The 16,517-nt window shown below is 44.4% G+C and overlaps 1 protein-coding gene across 2 annotated transcripts in view; it reads left to right on the top strand.

Moving 5' to 3' along the window:
- The window catches only part of SAMD12 (sterile alpha motif domain containing 12), a 2,183,709-nt gene that overhangs the window by 1,291,995 nt on the left and 875,197 nt on the right, over positions 1-16,517 (top strand). For both annotated transcript variants that reach the window (XM_069621541.1, XM_069621542.1), the window contains exon 5: positions 7,742-7,882. In XM_069621541.1, the coding sequence (XP_069477642.1) occupies positions 7,742-7,882 (141 nt within the window). The remainder of the gene's footprint in view (positions 1-7,741; positions 7,883-16,517) is intronic.

The following is a 16,517-nucleotide window of genomic DNA, read 5'->3' as shown; positions in this document are numbered from 1 at the left end:
TAATTTGAAAGGCTTATCACATAGCTGTTGGAGGGACACCTTGTCACTGTAGACCCAAGGACCCACACTCCCACAATCCCTTATTCATATGTGCTGACATTATGTGAAAGGCTGATGACTTAGGTTCCGATGTCTACATTTTCACTGTAGACCTGAAAACTGTCATAATGTGAATGGCTGACCACACTAGTCAATGGCCACTGTGGCGAATTCAAAGAATAGAAAGAAGTGTGTGGCAGAAAAGGACAAAAGTGGAATTGGCGCACTTGACAAGGGGAATTTAAGGGATGGTTCATGGGCAGCAATAGGGGGCAATGTGTGAACACCCTGCCTACAGTGTGCACATATATTAACTATGATGCGGATTGGTTTGCTCCCAGAAATTGCGCATACAACCAATTTTTATTGCTTAGTTGCAGATGATTTAATGTGAATCAAACAGCCGACACGTGTTTCGAGCAAAGCTCTTCTTCCAAGGCTGAGAAAATTACCCAAATTATGTACAGTTTTGACAAACAATAAACAGCAGTTAAGCATCATGCAGATTCAAAGAACATACAATAAACATGCGGGTGGCAACGAAAAAGCAAAATAGGTGTCACAATATTAACAAACAGTTTACACCAATTAATATGCATTGCAAGGTATATTCAGATATAAGTATGAGTCTTGTGCTTACAGGGCCGTTTCCATCACTCACTCTCTTGCATATATCTTTTTCCTTTTTTCCTTTTTTCTTTTATATATGACATTGACTTGATGGCTCGCCTCACCCCAACAACCTATGGTCTATATATCCTTTCATATCTATTTTTAATTTTGTCATGTCATATAATCATACCTTGCAATGTATATTAATTGGTGTAAACTGTTTGTTAATATTGTGACACCTATTTTGCTTTTTCGTTGCCACTCACATGCTTACTGTATGTTCTTTGGATCTGCATGATGCTTAACTGCTGTTTATTGTTTGTCAAAACTGTACATAATTTGGGTAATTTTCTCAGCCTTGGAAGAAGAGCTTTGCTCGAAACACGTGTCGGCTGTTGTTTGATTCACATTAAATCATCTGCAACTAAGCAATAAAAATTGGCTGTGCGCGAATTCAAAGAACTTGTCCCTTCTCCCCAAGGATAAGGCACCCACTTTGGAACTAGAGAGGTGAGCCTGCTATGCAACACCCTCCCTCGGGGGCAGGACAAGCAGGATCCCACTGCGGGTGAAACTCCCCTCTGGGCACAAGAATGGCCAAAGAGGAATAACATCTGACCTTCCCCTCCCCATAAATCTGACATGTTCATTGCTTTTATGGGAAGGGAACAGGGCAATTATGTACAGAAGCTTCTTTATTGTGCAAGGCTCGCTCTCTGACCTGTATTTTTCGTCACCATCTTGTGGGAACCAGCACCAATCAGGTTACTTCTTCAGTTCCAGGGAGGAACTTAAAGGCTGACGTACAAGCAGTGAGTGGGAGGGCAGCCACCCGACAGTGAGTAATGCTGGCTGATGAAGCCACATAGAGGAGAAGCTGTGTATGCAGCAGATGCTGTGGTGGGAGGAGCCCAGGAGATGGTGCAGAGAAAGCTGTAGCTTTGACTAAGGCAGACCCTCGAGCCAGAGAGGGGCCACTGAGGTAGGAAGCGCCACTGCCGCTAAAGGAAAGAGGTATGGCGTCCTGGGGTGAGGACTCTGGTACTTCCAGAAGGACGAGACTGCTCAAAACAGCAACACCGAAGGGGCCAGCAGATCCTGCAGCCCATCACCACGAGCATACCCCAGGAAGGGGCGAAGGAAGTTGAACAAACCACGGGGACAGCGAAGCTCTTATCACAAGAAGGGCTTATAGAGAGCATACCTCAGGAAGAGGAGAAAGAAGCATTACAAGCCACGAGCTGTGTAACCGGTAGCCGGGGAATGTCCAATTGAGAGCATACCACAGGAAGAGGTGAATGAAGTCGAACAAGCCAAGGGGCAGGGTAGTGGGAAGACAAAGAAGGGCAGAACAAGAGTGACCAAATTAGACCAACCAGAGAAGCCTGTAGCCCATGAGGGCAATACACAAGCATACCCCCACGATGAGGTAATGAAAACAGAACAAAATAAGAGGATTGAGAAGCCTGCACTCCGCAAGAAACAAACCCTAAGCCTACCCAAGGACAGCGTGATCCTAACCGCAGCAGCAGAATGACCGGATAAGCCTGTAAACCAAGAGAGGGAAACTGACAAAATAGCCCAGGACGAAGCAGCCAAATCTGACCAGCAAATCTGGCTAGAACCACCCCGAGCCCACCTATGTCTAAGCATGTTATAAAACCACTAGAAGATGAAGAAACCAATAACCGGATCGAGGAAGCCAGGTATCCATCCGGGAACATCAGTTGTGAGAGACCAGGAAGGCCCAGGAATGAATACTCTTGGACTGAGGGTTACCAAGACTCTGTTAGGGTACAGGAGTAAGACTCGGACACAAGGGTGGCATGTTGATTGGCAAAGACTTTTATTAATAACAATAATAAGAAAATCCTAGCTAGCCCTGTCTCTAGGAGGGGTTCTCCTGCCTCAACAAAAGCAGATAATGAAATTGTCTGGGCCAGAATGTCCAAAGTAAGTAAAGTAAAGTACACCGTCCAAATCCTAACCTATCTCTCACAAAATAAACTTAATATAAGGTGAAAAGTGACAATGGGCCTCATTACAACTCTGGCGGTAGCCGTGCCGGCAAGAACCCGGTCATGCCGAGTTCGGTGGACCCAGTAATTGCCCATTTGTGGGTGCCAGCAATAAGGGACTCTCCATCCCTATTCGGCCCCAGAGGGCTGATTGGGGCATGCTGTGCTCGCAGGTGCCACTCTGCCCGCCAAGTCAGACCTGCTCGGCTGACAAGCGTCTGCGAGCACAGCTCGTAGTATGGCGGTCCGGAACTACGGTACAGGCATGCTTACCGGTACTGTAGTTCCCGGACCGCCAGGGTTGTAATGAAGCCCACTGTCTTTCAGCTGCCCATCTGCAGCCTTGCTTTCTAGTTATCCATTAAAGTTCAAAAAAAGAAAAAAATACTCCAAACAAATAAAGTTCCACACAGTTCAAAGGGGTTGTTTTCCTTCCATTTGAGTCTCTTTAGGGTTCCTAAAATGTCTCTCTTCTCTTGGTTGAAAAGAAATGGGTCCCAGACCTTGTTGAGCCAATCTGGCTTCCTGGTGCAGTGACAAATAGGAACAGCCTGAACACTCTTTTTCAAGCTGTGTCGAGGATCCCAGACCATTGTGAGCAGACCCGGTTCCCAGATACTGCGACGAAGAACAGTTTGGCTGCCTTTCCGAAGCTGTGTTAAGGGTCCCAGACCCTTGTGAGCAGACCCAGCTTCCAATTACTATAACAAGGAGGAAGGGACTTGGATCTCCCTCCTATTTGCAACGTGTCCCAGACTCTGCTTTCTGCACCCATTTGGTCCACTCTCCTGCCAAATGGGATACTTAATACTTTTACTCTCACAGTTCTCTTTATCTGCTTGCACTCCGACCCACAGCCTTGGTTCACTCTACTGGCAAGGTCTATTTGTCCAACTCTCATTTATAAGGGTCGTATTCCTCCTTAGTGCTGTTTGGGACATATTCCCCAAATGTGGGTGCCAGACCCCCTTCACTTTGTTAATTTGTCTTGGTGAATATTCACGCAGGATAGTCTGTACTTTCCTTAATGTTTCTTGCACTCTATTGGTCTCCCCAACCCCGGGCTTAGCCACCCTAGTACCTGCAGGGTCTTGGCTGTTGCCCTCTGGTAGTTTGCGGGTCTCCCAGGATCTTCTGAGGCTTCTATGGCTCCCCAGAGCCTTCTCCAATCTTCCACAGTTCTCTCCAGCTGTTCTAGAGTGGTTTCACTGTGCTACAGCACGCGCGGTTACCGGTGAGAGTATTTATTTCTCTTCGGTAAACCACCTGCTTCGTGGGGTTCTCACGCACGTGTTTCACTCCCTAACACTGTCTGCTTCTCCTGTTTGATCTTCTGCACATGGTCTGCCAAGCTCTCAGTCCATGCCGAGATGAAGATGCCATTGCTCTCTTCCCTCGCTCGTTTTGAATGACAGCTGGCCATTCGGATCGCTCCTGAGACTTCAGCATGTGCTTTGGTTTGCATCATTGATCTGCATTGCTCTTGGCCTCTTCCTCGTCCCAGTATTATTATGACAAATCTTAAGGAGCTTTTCCTTCCCAGTGATCCCTACTTGGGATGGATAGCAAAAATACATGGGGGTACCCGATAGTTTGGTAGGGGAAAGTTGATAAGGAGAGGTAGAATGGTCAAAGGGGTACTGAATTCTCCCGGGATCATCACTGCTCTCAATGCTTCCCCCGTCCTCTCAGTTCCACACCCAGGGGAACTATCGGGTAGCAGTCCCACCTCCCTGGCCTCAAGGAAAGGGGCTTCTCCATCAAAAGTAGTGACAATATCTCAGAATTTGTCACAACTCCCAGTGTAATGGTGCATTTCCCTGGAGAAAGGACAAAACCTGATGGTTTCAGGGAGGACATTATTTCTGAACAACACAGGAACTTTGCTAGACATTTTTTTCATTTGAGACATTTTTTGAATTTGCCACTCAAGAGACATTTGGTGAACTCTGGGGATGAAGATCAGCAAACAGCCACCACTACTTCCTGGGTGCGGCAACTGTTAACTAAGCCATAGGTTAGGATCCTTCTTTATAATAGTATAGCTTAGGATGACTTTAGTTGTGAGACATCCTAATGAGCACCTTTTTAATGTTTCTTTTTTCATAGGGAAATCATACTAGAAATACGACATTGTGTTGAACTATGCTTCTGTATCCGCCTCCTCTGTCTGACCTACCACAGAACTTAGCATCTGTAGTGTAAGAAAACACTCCCACTCGCTCTTTGGAGCAACATCCCTCTGGCATTATACTCTACACTCTACTCTTCCCGGATGGGTACATTAAGTTAGTTGACTCTACCATACAATGCTGCAAGCCTCAACTCTGAATAAACATAACTCTATGCTCGACTCCTTGCATTCCATTCCTGGCATCTGCCAACTTCTCTCTCCCAATAAGTAGGATGGGAGGCCTGCCTTCCACAAACTCACTTTTTAACAGCAGTGCCCTCAACCCCCTCTGCATCCCACCACTGTAACTTCCTCCTTTTCCTTTTGCTCTACTCTGAGGAACTGGTTCTGCGCTTCTGAAATCTTTTAGTATAAATTGTCTGGCTTTAAAGTAGCCGGATGATATTGTGTTTTCATAACTGCAACCGCCGTAATTAAATAAGTATGCAATACCCCCATCTGTACCATAAAAAACTGCACAAATAAAACATTGAATATGGTATTGATATGGAACTGCATGAACCCCCTGCCCCCAAATGTGACAAGTCTTTGGTGCCTACATGCATCCATGCGCCGCACATTCTAAGCACCGGAAGGCCACCAGGGTGGTGAAAGTAAGGCTTTAAAAGTACTACAAACTCTACTATTTCAAGCACCCGAATCCTACTTTGATGGTAAAAAGCACTTAATAAAAGCAACTTAGTTAAAAATCAGTCATTGGAGCAGTTAAAGTGTCTAATGTTTTTGACAATCCAAGCTTTTTTTAGATCTAAAAACCATTCCACTACAAGGGGTGATGAGTTTAATCTGAAAGGTGCTGATTTGAGAGTGAAGCAATTGTTAATTAACCCCTTGACTGCACTTAGTACATATGTTTTAAAAAAACATGCAGATTCAGTGAGAACACTTTTTTACTTCTGTCAGGTTGGCTATGGTCTGATTATGTCATATGCAATACCATATGTGTCGGTATGAGCGGTGCATGGTTGCGTTGGGAGTTATGCTCACGTTCCTTACAATATCTAGCAAAGTTCTATGATTTTTAGATTTTGTCTTCCAACTATGGAATCCCTTCAGCAAAATTTTTTCACTGAATGTGTTTTATAAATTGAATGTTTAATCATAATGTCCCTTGGACAAATGGTTTTTCTCTGAATTCCAAAGTTTTTTTCTTGTATAACTGAAGGCGCTTCATGTTACTGCACTAAATGTCACTTAACAAAACATCTCTCTTTTTACAAATAGAACTTAGCTGAAACAACCCTTTCACGAGGTGTTATCACTGAATGTCAATGGTTTTTGCAAAGATATACCTTCATCATTTCCACATCCTCCAAAATAAAATAAGCAAATCCCATGAAAGATTACCCTCTGAATTTTTATATAGAGCTTACAAACAAAGTTGGTCCTTTTTACTACTTATTAACTTCTGGGGTCTCAAATCACCTTTTCATTGCAAAAATGTCCTTATCCTATCATATTCCCATCTACCTTACGGTCAGGACAAGCTGCAAACGGCTATTGTAGGGCCCTTTCTTAACATTTTTAGCGCATTGTCTGTGTTCTGTGGGAAATGTGGGTACGGATCCGCAGAAAGGCCAGAGGTGCTACTGCGATGACGAGACGTCACTTTATTGATGTATGGTTCTTTATTTCATGTCATCTTGAGAGCTCCACCACACTTCGTGCAGCTTCTCCTACACAACCGTTACACTCGCCCAGCACGCATCTCCTCTCCATTCCGTTCCATCCTCGAACGCATCATGGATACCACACCACCCCCCTTCTGTTTTTTATCCTCCCCTTCTTATGTGCTATAGTCTTCCATACATTGGGGTGTGACATATCAAAAATAAGATATTTCAGATTGCATTAGAGCTAATTTGCATACCCACAATGCATTGCTCATGTGTCTCTAAACTGGAGGTGAATTTTCACTGACGACTACTGGGGTGTGACTTAGCTGGAATAGTTTATTTTCTCTTATAAACTTTCATATAATTCAGGATGGCATGTATATTATTTTGCCAAGTTCCGTGCAGATCTTTCAAATGGCGTCAAAGTTACAAGCAATTCAAAATTTTCATATTTACACATGCATGTATAGCCACAAACAATTGGTCCCATTTTGCCCTTAGGACCTTTATATACATCTATATACATCCAAATTAATGTGGGGCATGCAAGAGGAGAATCTGTGCACCCCTCAAGCCCCTGGGCGGAGGTGGGTTGGCAGTCAGCAGTTTTGAAACAATTCGGGTGGTTCCTGCTATTAGGGAAAAACAATTAGAAAAGTAATTGGCCCTCATTATGAGTTGTCTGAACCGGCCAACTCCAAGTCTGCCAATTGGGGGTCTGATCTACCAGCAGGCCTGACATGCCGGTAGCTCAGGCCCGTACTGGCAGATAAATGCCTGAATCACCAGCATCTGTAGTAACGGTCCCAGTGATTCGGGCAACCCCATCCCATGGAGTCCTATGGGACCCCAAGGAATGGGGAGTTACCAGCGTCTCTGCCACCCATAATATCCCAGTAATACCAGGATATCGGGTGGCGGAGACAGTATAGTAGTTTCCCGATATTCTGCCTGAATTACCCGCAGGATAAAGGGGAACTCATAATGTCTTTGTAGATAGTGATTTTCTCAATGTTACATGTTGATGGAATATCAGACGTTTTAGGGTCTGTGTTTGGACTAGGTTCAAATAGTTACCTAATATTATAGTTTAGAAACAGTAATACCACTTTCAGTTTAATCAGTGCCAATATAGGCTCTGTGTTCGCAGTGGATTCATGCAAGCTTCCAGTTCTCTAGCAGTAGACTTGACTGGAGACATTTAACTTTGCCCAAAAATGGTATTTGTTATCCTGTTAACTTGCATGTTTATCCTTGTCTAGGTCGTGCCCTGCTAAGGCTGACCGACAAGAAGTTGGAGCGAATGGGGATTGCGCAGGAGAACCAGCGGCAGTACGTTCTACAGCAGGTTCTGCAGCTGAAGGTGCGCGAGGAGGTGCGGAACCTTCAGCTACTCACACAAGGTAGGCGTGCATGCTCTGGTCATTGCAGTTCACCTGAATAATCAATCAATTACACTTTCTGATGCATTGCACTTTCCAGATGTATGAAAGTGGGCGGTCAGGCAGGTACGCAAATTAATATTTCTCCTCTGTGAAGGGTGCAGTCAGCTAAAACGTGGGTGTACACCCTCCTGGGTGAGGTACATTCATAGAAGAGATGATTTCAATCATGTTAATCTTCACTAGAGGGGCTCCCACATTTCTGTATACTTTCAAAATATGGCCTCTATTCTACAGCAAAATGTCAAATCCCTTGTGGCACAGTTTAGCGACCTGGAAGAAACAGCACTTCCATAAGGCCTCTACTCTGCCTCCAAACCAACAGGACAGGATTCGGAGGAGCTGTCTCAATTAAAGGTTGTGTCACCAGGGCAAGCCTAGAGGCAGATGTGTTTTTGCCAGGTAGATTCCACACACTGGCAGGCAATCCCCCATGCCCCTCTCTCCATCAGCACACATCTGGTAGGGTCAACCTGACTCAGGCCCCACTCCTTGTTTGTGGTTTAAACTCTGGAATTAGCAACTTGGACAAGTATGTGGCTCTGGGTGGAGGAATCTGGTTAAAGGATAGGAGCGATAATTCTACCAGTTACCTTACTGCTGCTACACAAAGCTCCCTCATTCACCCCACACTGAGTGCCAGTGTGTTCTTCTAAGTTTAGAGATGGCAGGAGAAGGTAAAGGAGACTTGGCTGCAGTTACACACGGCTTTTAAAGAGTACAGACAAACATGAGAACCTAGACTGGCACCACAAGCAAGCACACCCCAGTCAGCCACCCACTGATTTGCCCATCGTTGGCTTTGGAAATGCTGGTTACAACGTTTTCTTATTGGGTCTTTCATTTCATGTAAGTCATAGTTACTTTGTTTGGTTATTGCCCCCTTTTGTCTTGGGCGGCTCATCAATAGAACGCCCAATCAAATCCAGGATATACGTCCAGCTCCCACCCAAAAAATGCCAGCCTGCCTAAGTGTCACATTTCCCTATCTTCAAGGCACCCCTGACTGAATCAAATGGAGACTTATCACCTCAATAGCAAAAGCAAAGGCCGTCCTGTAATAGGGGCATAATCAGTGGCACTTGCTGAAGCCTGTGCCGTCCACTGCCTGCTAATGCAGGCAAGGCACAGATTGCAAACCAACAGAATAAATCTCAACTCCCCCTCCGCATAATCTGCAGAAGATTAATGCTGTCCATTCAATTCATGAGAAGGAAATGGGTACCAAGGCAACGGTCACGTGACCCCAGGGCTCTATGAAGTCTAATGTGTCTGTGAAACCACATCACCGGAGAAGGGCTGATATTAAAAATTGGTGAAGCACAACTTGAAGATATTGCTTTAATTTGTCGAGTGTTTCAGACTACTCTGGCGACCCTCAACTCAAAGGCCACCACATGGAGGGCATCACAAGGAGGGTATTTCAGTAAAGGACCCTTTAAACAAAGATGCCTGTGGTCAATATATCATTATGACGGTCAAGAAGGCTGGCAGTACAGCATTAACCCGAGACACACTTAATTTGCCAGATATAAATAAAAGCATTGACAAGTGAATGTATGAACAGCCATGTGGGATGTTTCCTTTTCTATTAATTTACTTTGATAAATATTTCATATTTAATTTTGTGAAACTATATTGCATTTTATTCCATAATATACGATTTGAGAAATTGATAACATTTTAAATGTCATTCAAAAACAAGGATAGAAATGCATGTTTGCTGAAGTAAGGCCAACCAACTTGTGCCCCTTATTTCTTGGCACTGCTCTCCACCCCATTCACTCCCACCGCACCCTTTCACCATGCCTTTCACTAGGTATTCCGAGCACACAGGATTCAGACAGGTGAAGGTGGTGGGGCCAGGAAGGAAGGCTAGCAGTGCGTCTAATTCAGAAAAGGAGCAGCATTGCAGAGACTTCAGTGGAAAGCATCCGGCCAGTCAGAGCGTCGGCTGGTGCTACTGTAAGATGACTGCAGAGAATGTTTTGTGATAGTGTCTACTAAAGATGATGACACGCCATGATCTTTGACTTTAGCACTGTAGAGCCAAAGAAGGATAGTCTATTTTATGATTGCCTTTCAGCAATTCAGGACTGGATACAAATGAACATCTAAAAGGGGACCTCGCAAAAAATGTAAATTGTAGTTGTCGGAAAACAGAGAAGCTTATCGCTTTTAAACTTGTGGCCCCCTTCACTAGGTAGTTATCCTCAGGCGACTTGCCTGGATAAACATGATGACCTTATGGATGTGGAACTATCCAAGAAACCCCACATTAGAGTAGCCATGACGAACGTTTTTCTGTACTCTAAGAACTCGGAAGAAATCATCTCCTTATCTTGATTTCTCAGACAGAGTACGCGCTGCCATTTTTTGTGATTTCAGATAACTCCAATAGCAATTATCTAAGGAGAGAAGCATTTTTACTAATAAGGTTACAGAGCCTACAAAATGCTGCAGCATGTCTGTTTGTGACAATGCGCATGCGAGCACATCACACTGTTCTTTCCGTTCATTGGCTGCCCATCGAATGCAGAATAAAATTGAAGTCTCTCTCTTTGGCTATAAAGCTTGATATATTGCACCCCTTATGTAGCACCATCAATTCAATCAGGGGTCAAACAGATGCTTGAAGACCCAATCCGGACCCGGTAATTGCCCATTGCCGGGTGCCGGTAATAATTGCTCCCCATTCCCATTGAGCCCAATGGGGCTCAATGGGAATGGGGAGGTCGGATGCACCGGCACCATTCGTGAATGGTGCCGGTGCATCTGACATGGTCTGCTCACGGGTGCCGTTCCGCCTGCCAGGTCAGACCTGGCGGGCGAAAAGGCACCCGCTAGCAGACCTTGTAGTTTGCTGGTCCAGTAACAACGGTACCGGCAAGCTTACCTGTACTGTTGTTACCAGACCGGCAAACTTATAATGAGGCCCAATGGTCTGGAAACAGGAGAAGACAGTGTGACTTGAAATCCAATTTTTGGGGGATTACAGCAGTTTTCAAAATACCATTCCTCAGAAATGGGATGCATCCCCACTCCCTGTGGGTCCCTACCAGACCACCTTTTCTTGAGGATGATAGTGGCCTCTTCAGGGTCAGAGTTTTAGACCTAAGGTCTTCAGAGTCCTCCAGAGGACAATACCCAGGGTTATAAAATACAGGCAAACAGCTTATATTTTCCAACCCCTCCATCTTATGCTCCAGTTGCAGCCCAGAAGCTACAGTGCAGTGTAGAAATTCTAAGGTCTTTTTCTCCTGGACATTCTACAACCAATTCACCTCCCCTACCACAGTCTCATGGGACCCTTCCATCTACAAGACCTTATTTCCCACCCCCACAGTCTTGGGGAGGTATGTTATACTCGTCCACCCAACTTTTACTTTCGTCCAGTAGTACACGAGCAAAGATTTTGTCCGGGGCATCCAGCATGGCTAGAATACCGTAATTACCGGGATTTCAGCGAGGACCTCTCTTGTGGGCCATGACAATATTGCTATCAGTCCAGGTAGCAGGCAATTACCCTTGTGCACTGATTGCCATAAAGAGAAGGTTAAGTATTTGCCCTTAGTCTAGGATTCTGCTTAATAAGAGCATTACAAAGGCCATCTGGCCCTGGAGCTCTGGATGATTTCATAGACGTAATGATCTTATAAATATCAGTATAGGAATGTTTAAAAGCCCAACTAGTAGAATTGACTTCAAGGGAGATGGTAGGCAAAGGTTTGACTTCAATTGAATTCTCTATGTGGGCTTCCCAATCAGCCTTAGAGGCACCAACGATAAGCTGCTCAGTATTACGTCCATTAACCAATCTCCAGAACATCTGCGTATCATTAGCCTGCAGTAGCCAGCCACATATCCTCTTAGCCAAGAACCATTCATGGTCCCTATCACATTAAGTGGCTTCAGCAGGCAGTTTTTTGCAACTTTGCTTATCTAAATATGTAAATTGTGGGTCCAAAAATAAAAGTATTTATGAATTCATAAATTTAAGGCTGGTAGGTGCGTTCTTGTTCAACTAATTTAGCTTTAGCCTTTAATCCACCCTGTCACGTTAATTCAGGTCCTTTTGCACATAGAGCCAATTTAGTTTGCATAGCCTGCCACCTTGCACATTACAAAATCTCAGTTCAAATCAATCCATTAAGCATTTATTGATCCCATTTGGTATTTTCCCATTTTTCCAGCCAATACAGATCTACTGTGCTGCTTTCCATTTTTCTAAATGGTCCTTGTCTGAACCTCAGGTTATCCATTTGATTCTGTAGAGGTACTTCCTCTGTATGTCAATTGGTGTCAACTTACCCACCATTCTAATGAGTTTAACAATGTTCTTGTGACTCTTCTAGGTTTCTGACTTCTCTGGTTGTGTTGGGTTCCTGTGGCCCTTCCAGGTGGTGAACCGTTCAGGCTTCTCAGGCTCCCACTACCTCTTGCCTGCTTAGGCTCTCTCTCGCTCTTTGGTTCTCTGTGACCCTCTGTTGAGGTTAGGGTCTTGTTCTCCTCTCGCTCACTATTTCTGTTCTTTCTCTTCCCGTTCACAAGGGCAACCCGTGCACATGTGGTGTGGCGGTCCTTTCTCAAGGGAGGTCCGTCACGGTAGCTGCAGTGGCGTCCTTCTTTGTTCACCATTCCTCGCTTTTGGAAGTTGGTGGTCTTACCCTTCTGCAGACCTCACCTTGCTTTGTTCCTCTCTGGTTCTCCGCTTGAGAGCAGAGGGTCTTGTGCTCCAGTTCACTCAGGACTCGGCATTTCCTGGCGGCCTCTGGGCCCACAATATCTGATATGTGGTTGCGCCTCCTGTTCTCTTCTGCTCCGCGCGACCTCACTTCTCCCGGCCTTGCGCATCTCTTCCTGGGACATATTGCGTCCCCATTTGGGAATTCTCTCATTTCTGCAATGCTGCCGGGTCTGCAGCTCTGCACGACTCCTCACCTGGTACATTCTCTCAGGTCAGGGAGTTGTCTTGACTCCAAGATGCTCCCCCTCCGTTCCAGGGTCCTTGGATCAGAAGAGGCATGGTCTTCATGGCAGGTGATCCTACATTGCCTTGTGCCAAACACTGAGAGGTTTTGTCCTCTCTTTGAACTCCTGTATGGGCAGAAAGTCAATTCGCTATAGGAAGTTTCCTATATGAATGGGATCTGTGTCCCCTATAGAGGAGTCTCTCTGAGTGAGGTCCTGTTTACCCAAATCACTAGGGAGGGTTTTGCTGCACAGGCTCAACCCACTAGCCTTAAAGGCAGTGTCAGGCCCTAGAGGTGAAGGCATGAAGTATCCAGATTTGTTAGAATACCGGCCAACATTGCACAGTGCTGGGTGCGCGATTTATTAAGTGTTGTACTTCTATCTTTTGCTGCTATGGGGTAGGCCTATGATTGTAGTTTCTAGGGGAATGGAAAAGTGAAAATACTTTAGAATCGTTGATGCAAACAGACATAGGATCTTAGAAACTGTTGTACTGGGGAGACCCCCAGCTGGCCCATAGAGTCGGGGTTTGCTCCAGAGTACTTCAAGAGAAGATAGGTGCACATTGAAATGGATGGGGGGTGCAGGTTTTCTTACTCCAACACCAATCAATAAGGACAACTCAATGGTTTGGCAAAGGGGAGTGCGTTTAATGACAAGTACAAAAAACGGGGAAACATGGAAATCAACAGTGATGCGATAGACCGTCTCACTTCATCTCCCTCAAACTTCATACAAACAGTAACATTTATACCCAAAACTCGTCATTATTGACGTGTAACACTCAAAAGTTAACATGCAATTCTATTGGTTAGGAAAAGGTAACCTTACTATAGGCACTATATCTGTATATGGTTATGCAGTAAGAGGATTGGCTAAACACTATCAGGTGGGCGTCTAAGCCCTTCCTTCTAACATTACTCTAGTAGACATCACTATGAGTACGACGTCCCATTGGTTCTACTATCTATAGGACCCTAGATTATTTGGTCCATTGTGATTGGGTTGGCTTCAAGCCCATGCATAAATCTCCACTTTACTTAGCAGCACGCAGAATGGTTAACCAGGTGCAGGGTGCCCTGAGATTCACCCGGCCTCCCTTCAATCAATCATTACTTTAGTGGCTATGTGTCAATTAGTTGGCTGTGGTTAGCCTTGAAACTGTATCTTCTTGGCAGAAAAAGTTATATCTCTGTCTGGGCGACAGCCAGGCGTAGGTGTGAACCCGTGCTTCTTCTTGCTCGGATGGTCACGTGCTACTCACACTGTGAATCTGCCTAGTTTCCTTCAATTTGTGCATTTAATTCTTATTCGGCTTGCCACCTGCCCACGCCTCCTTATCTTGGCCTTCCTGAAATAGGCTATTCTGTTCTTAAGTTTCGATTCCGCGAAGCTACTGTTTGCTCCTTCTATTGGTCTGACCTTGGCTCTTCCTGGCTCGCGTTGCCTCTGATGAGTTTCGATTCAGCCATCTCTTCTTGTTTAAGCTGGAATACGAATCCTGTCCTGTTTGACCTCTAGTAACTTGAGTTAATTCTGCTTTTGTGTAAAGTGGCTCGCACTTGTATAACATGCTTCGTTTTGAGGTAGATTGTGTACAATGGCACTTGCTGCGGTCTATCTTCTACTAAGCATTGCAAGCCGTATTGTTTTCTTAGCCTTCTTGAGGTTACAAGCATATGTACAGGCGTTAGCTGGTTGAATGACTTCATCCTGCTTTATAGCTTAAGTTTCTTTATATTTCAACATCGTCTCTTCTTCTAGGTTCACGATATCCTTATTCATGTCATTTCATCTCTATGTGTCATCTTTGGGTCGTCTTAACTTCTATCTGCAAGTCTGTGCGGGCCTCCGTGACGTCACCATTCGTCTTCAATTAAGGCCTTTGTGGTTTCTTCCGGGACAGTTTTTAAGCAATCTTCATTTCGTTTCATTTGCTGGTAAGGTTTTCTCAATGGGTACCTTACTGTCCATGGTTGTCTGCTATTGGTACTTCAATAGGTATTGTTCCTCTGATAGGCACTGGGCAGAGCCCCACTGCGACACTCTGCTGGTTTATTTGCTCATCATACGTCACGTATCTCGGTGTGAACGTTCCTGGTACTTGAAAATGGGAGACTGGAGTGCAGGCTTTATTTGGCAACTTCTCCACACTGCCCCCTCTGGTCGATTCATTGACCACTTCCGCTTCCTCTTTTGGATTCATCTTACTTGGTTCTTCTGTATTCATCTTCACTTCTTCTTCTGGGTTCATTCCTTCTTCATCTTCTGGGTTTGTACATGATGGTTTGTAGAAGTGTCTCTTTAGAGTCCATATTTTTATCACTCCTTTCAGGCTTCCTGCCGGTTTTACATGTTCATCTTTGTTCCATGTCATCAGCTGACATTGTCCATTTGGGCTGCAGTAAATCCATTTTCCCTTCATAATTTCTGCATTTTCTGGGATAAAGAAACTTTGTACCTTCCGGTGCGTGCTTGCTAGCCTTCACGAAGTCTCTTATTTCTTCATCAGTCAGATCTCTGGGCTTGCATCCTGGTTTGACATCAATCATGATCTTCATCCCTATGGCTTTCTTTGCAGTTTTCTGGCATTGCGAGAGTATTATCTTGATAACACAAACTCCCAGTAATATCATCACTAGCAGGGCTCCCAAAAATTTTAATGCATCCGCCATCCATTGTGGAACCCATGAAAACAGTGATCCAAACCAGCTGTCATCATCAACTTCGTCGGTTTCATTGATCATCTGGTTCTGCAGGTTTGTCAGCATACTTATAGATTCTGTTAAAGTTCAATTTTCCTCGTCGTGAGAAGGTATAAACGTGCAACATGATTCTCCTGTTTTTGCACAAACTCCTCCATCCATAGCTGTGATCATGTCAAGTACATATCTGTTCTGGAGAGGTGTGATGGTATTTATAACGCGGTATATATATATTTTTTAATGCAGTATATTTTTGGATGTTTCCTTGTTTATTATTTTATGTTTGTACAGATCTCTGAACCAGCGGGGCTACTTTGTGAGCCCGTTCAAAAATATAAACTTGACATGAGAAATGTTTCTACTATTTTTTGGACTCTGATATTAGTGCTACCCAAGTCCTGCTTATAGGTATAGTAGCCATTCCTTTCAAGGACAGGCCTATTTGAGACCCGTACCTTATTCCTTTAGACACCATTGTGGTGTGACTTAGAGGTGTTTTGAGTTACTTTAAGAACTTGGCTCACTGTGTTTTGTCAGTGTTTATTGTTGTCCTATGTACGTGGCTCTTCTTGTTGGATCGCCTCATCCTGACCCTGGATTGCATGGTGGTAAAAACTGTTGTGTAAAGTAAGATTCCCCTTAAGAAAGTTCAAGCATTAGAAGCTGTAAAGAAGTGAAACATGTCGGGATATGGTTTTTGTGAATTGACACTTTGTTCAAATGCATAGTGTGTTGTAATTGTTCTGTGTCTGTTTAATCATTATATGTTGTGCATCGTTGGTGTAATTCATCTTAATAGATTGATGTTATTCCCACCATGTGGGTGAAATGTTGGGTCATTGTGTTTTAGAAACTCTTTTAGTAGGGCTTTTTTTATTTTTTTGAGAATAAAAATTAAAAGGGTCAAATTTACAAAA

Source organism: Ambystoma mexicanum, chromosome 5q (assembly GCF_040938575.1).
Source record: "Ambystoma mexicanum isolate Mex_15411 chromosome 5q, UKY_AmexF1_1, whole genome shotgun sequence".
NCBI lineage: Eukaryota > Metazoa > Chordata > Amphibia > Caudata > Ambystomatidae > Ambystoma > Ambystoma mexicanum.
This window is presented reverse-complemented; position numbering and strand designations above follow the sequence as displayed.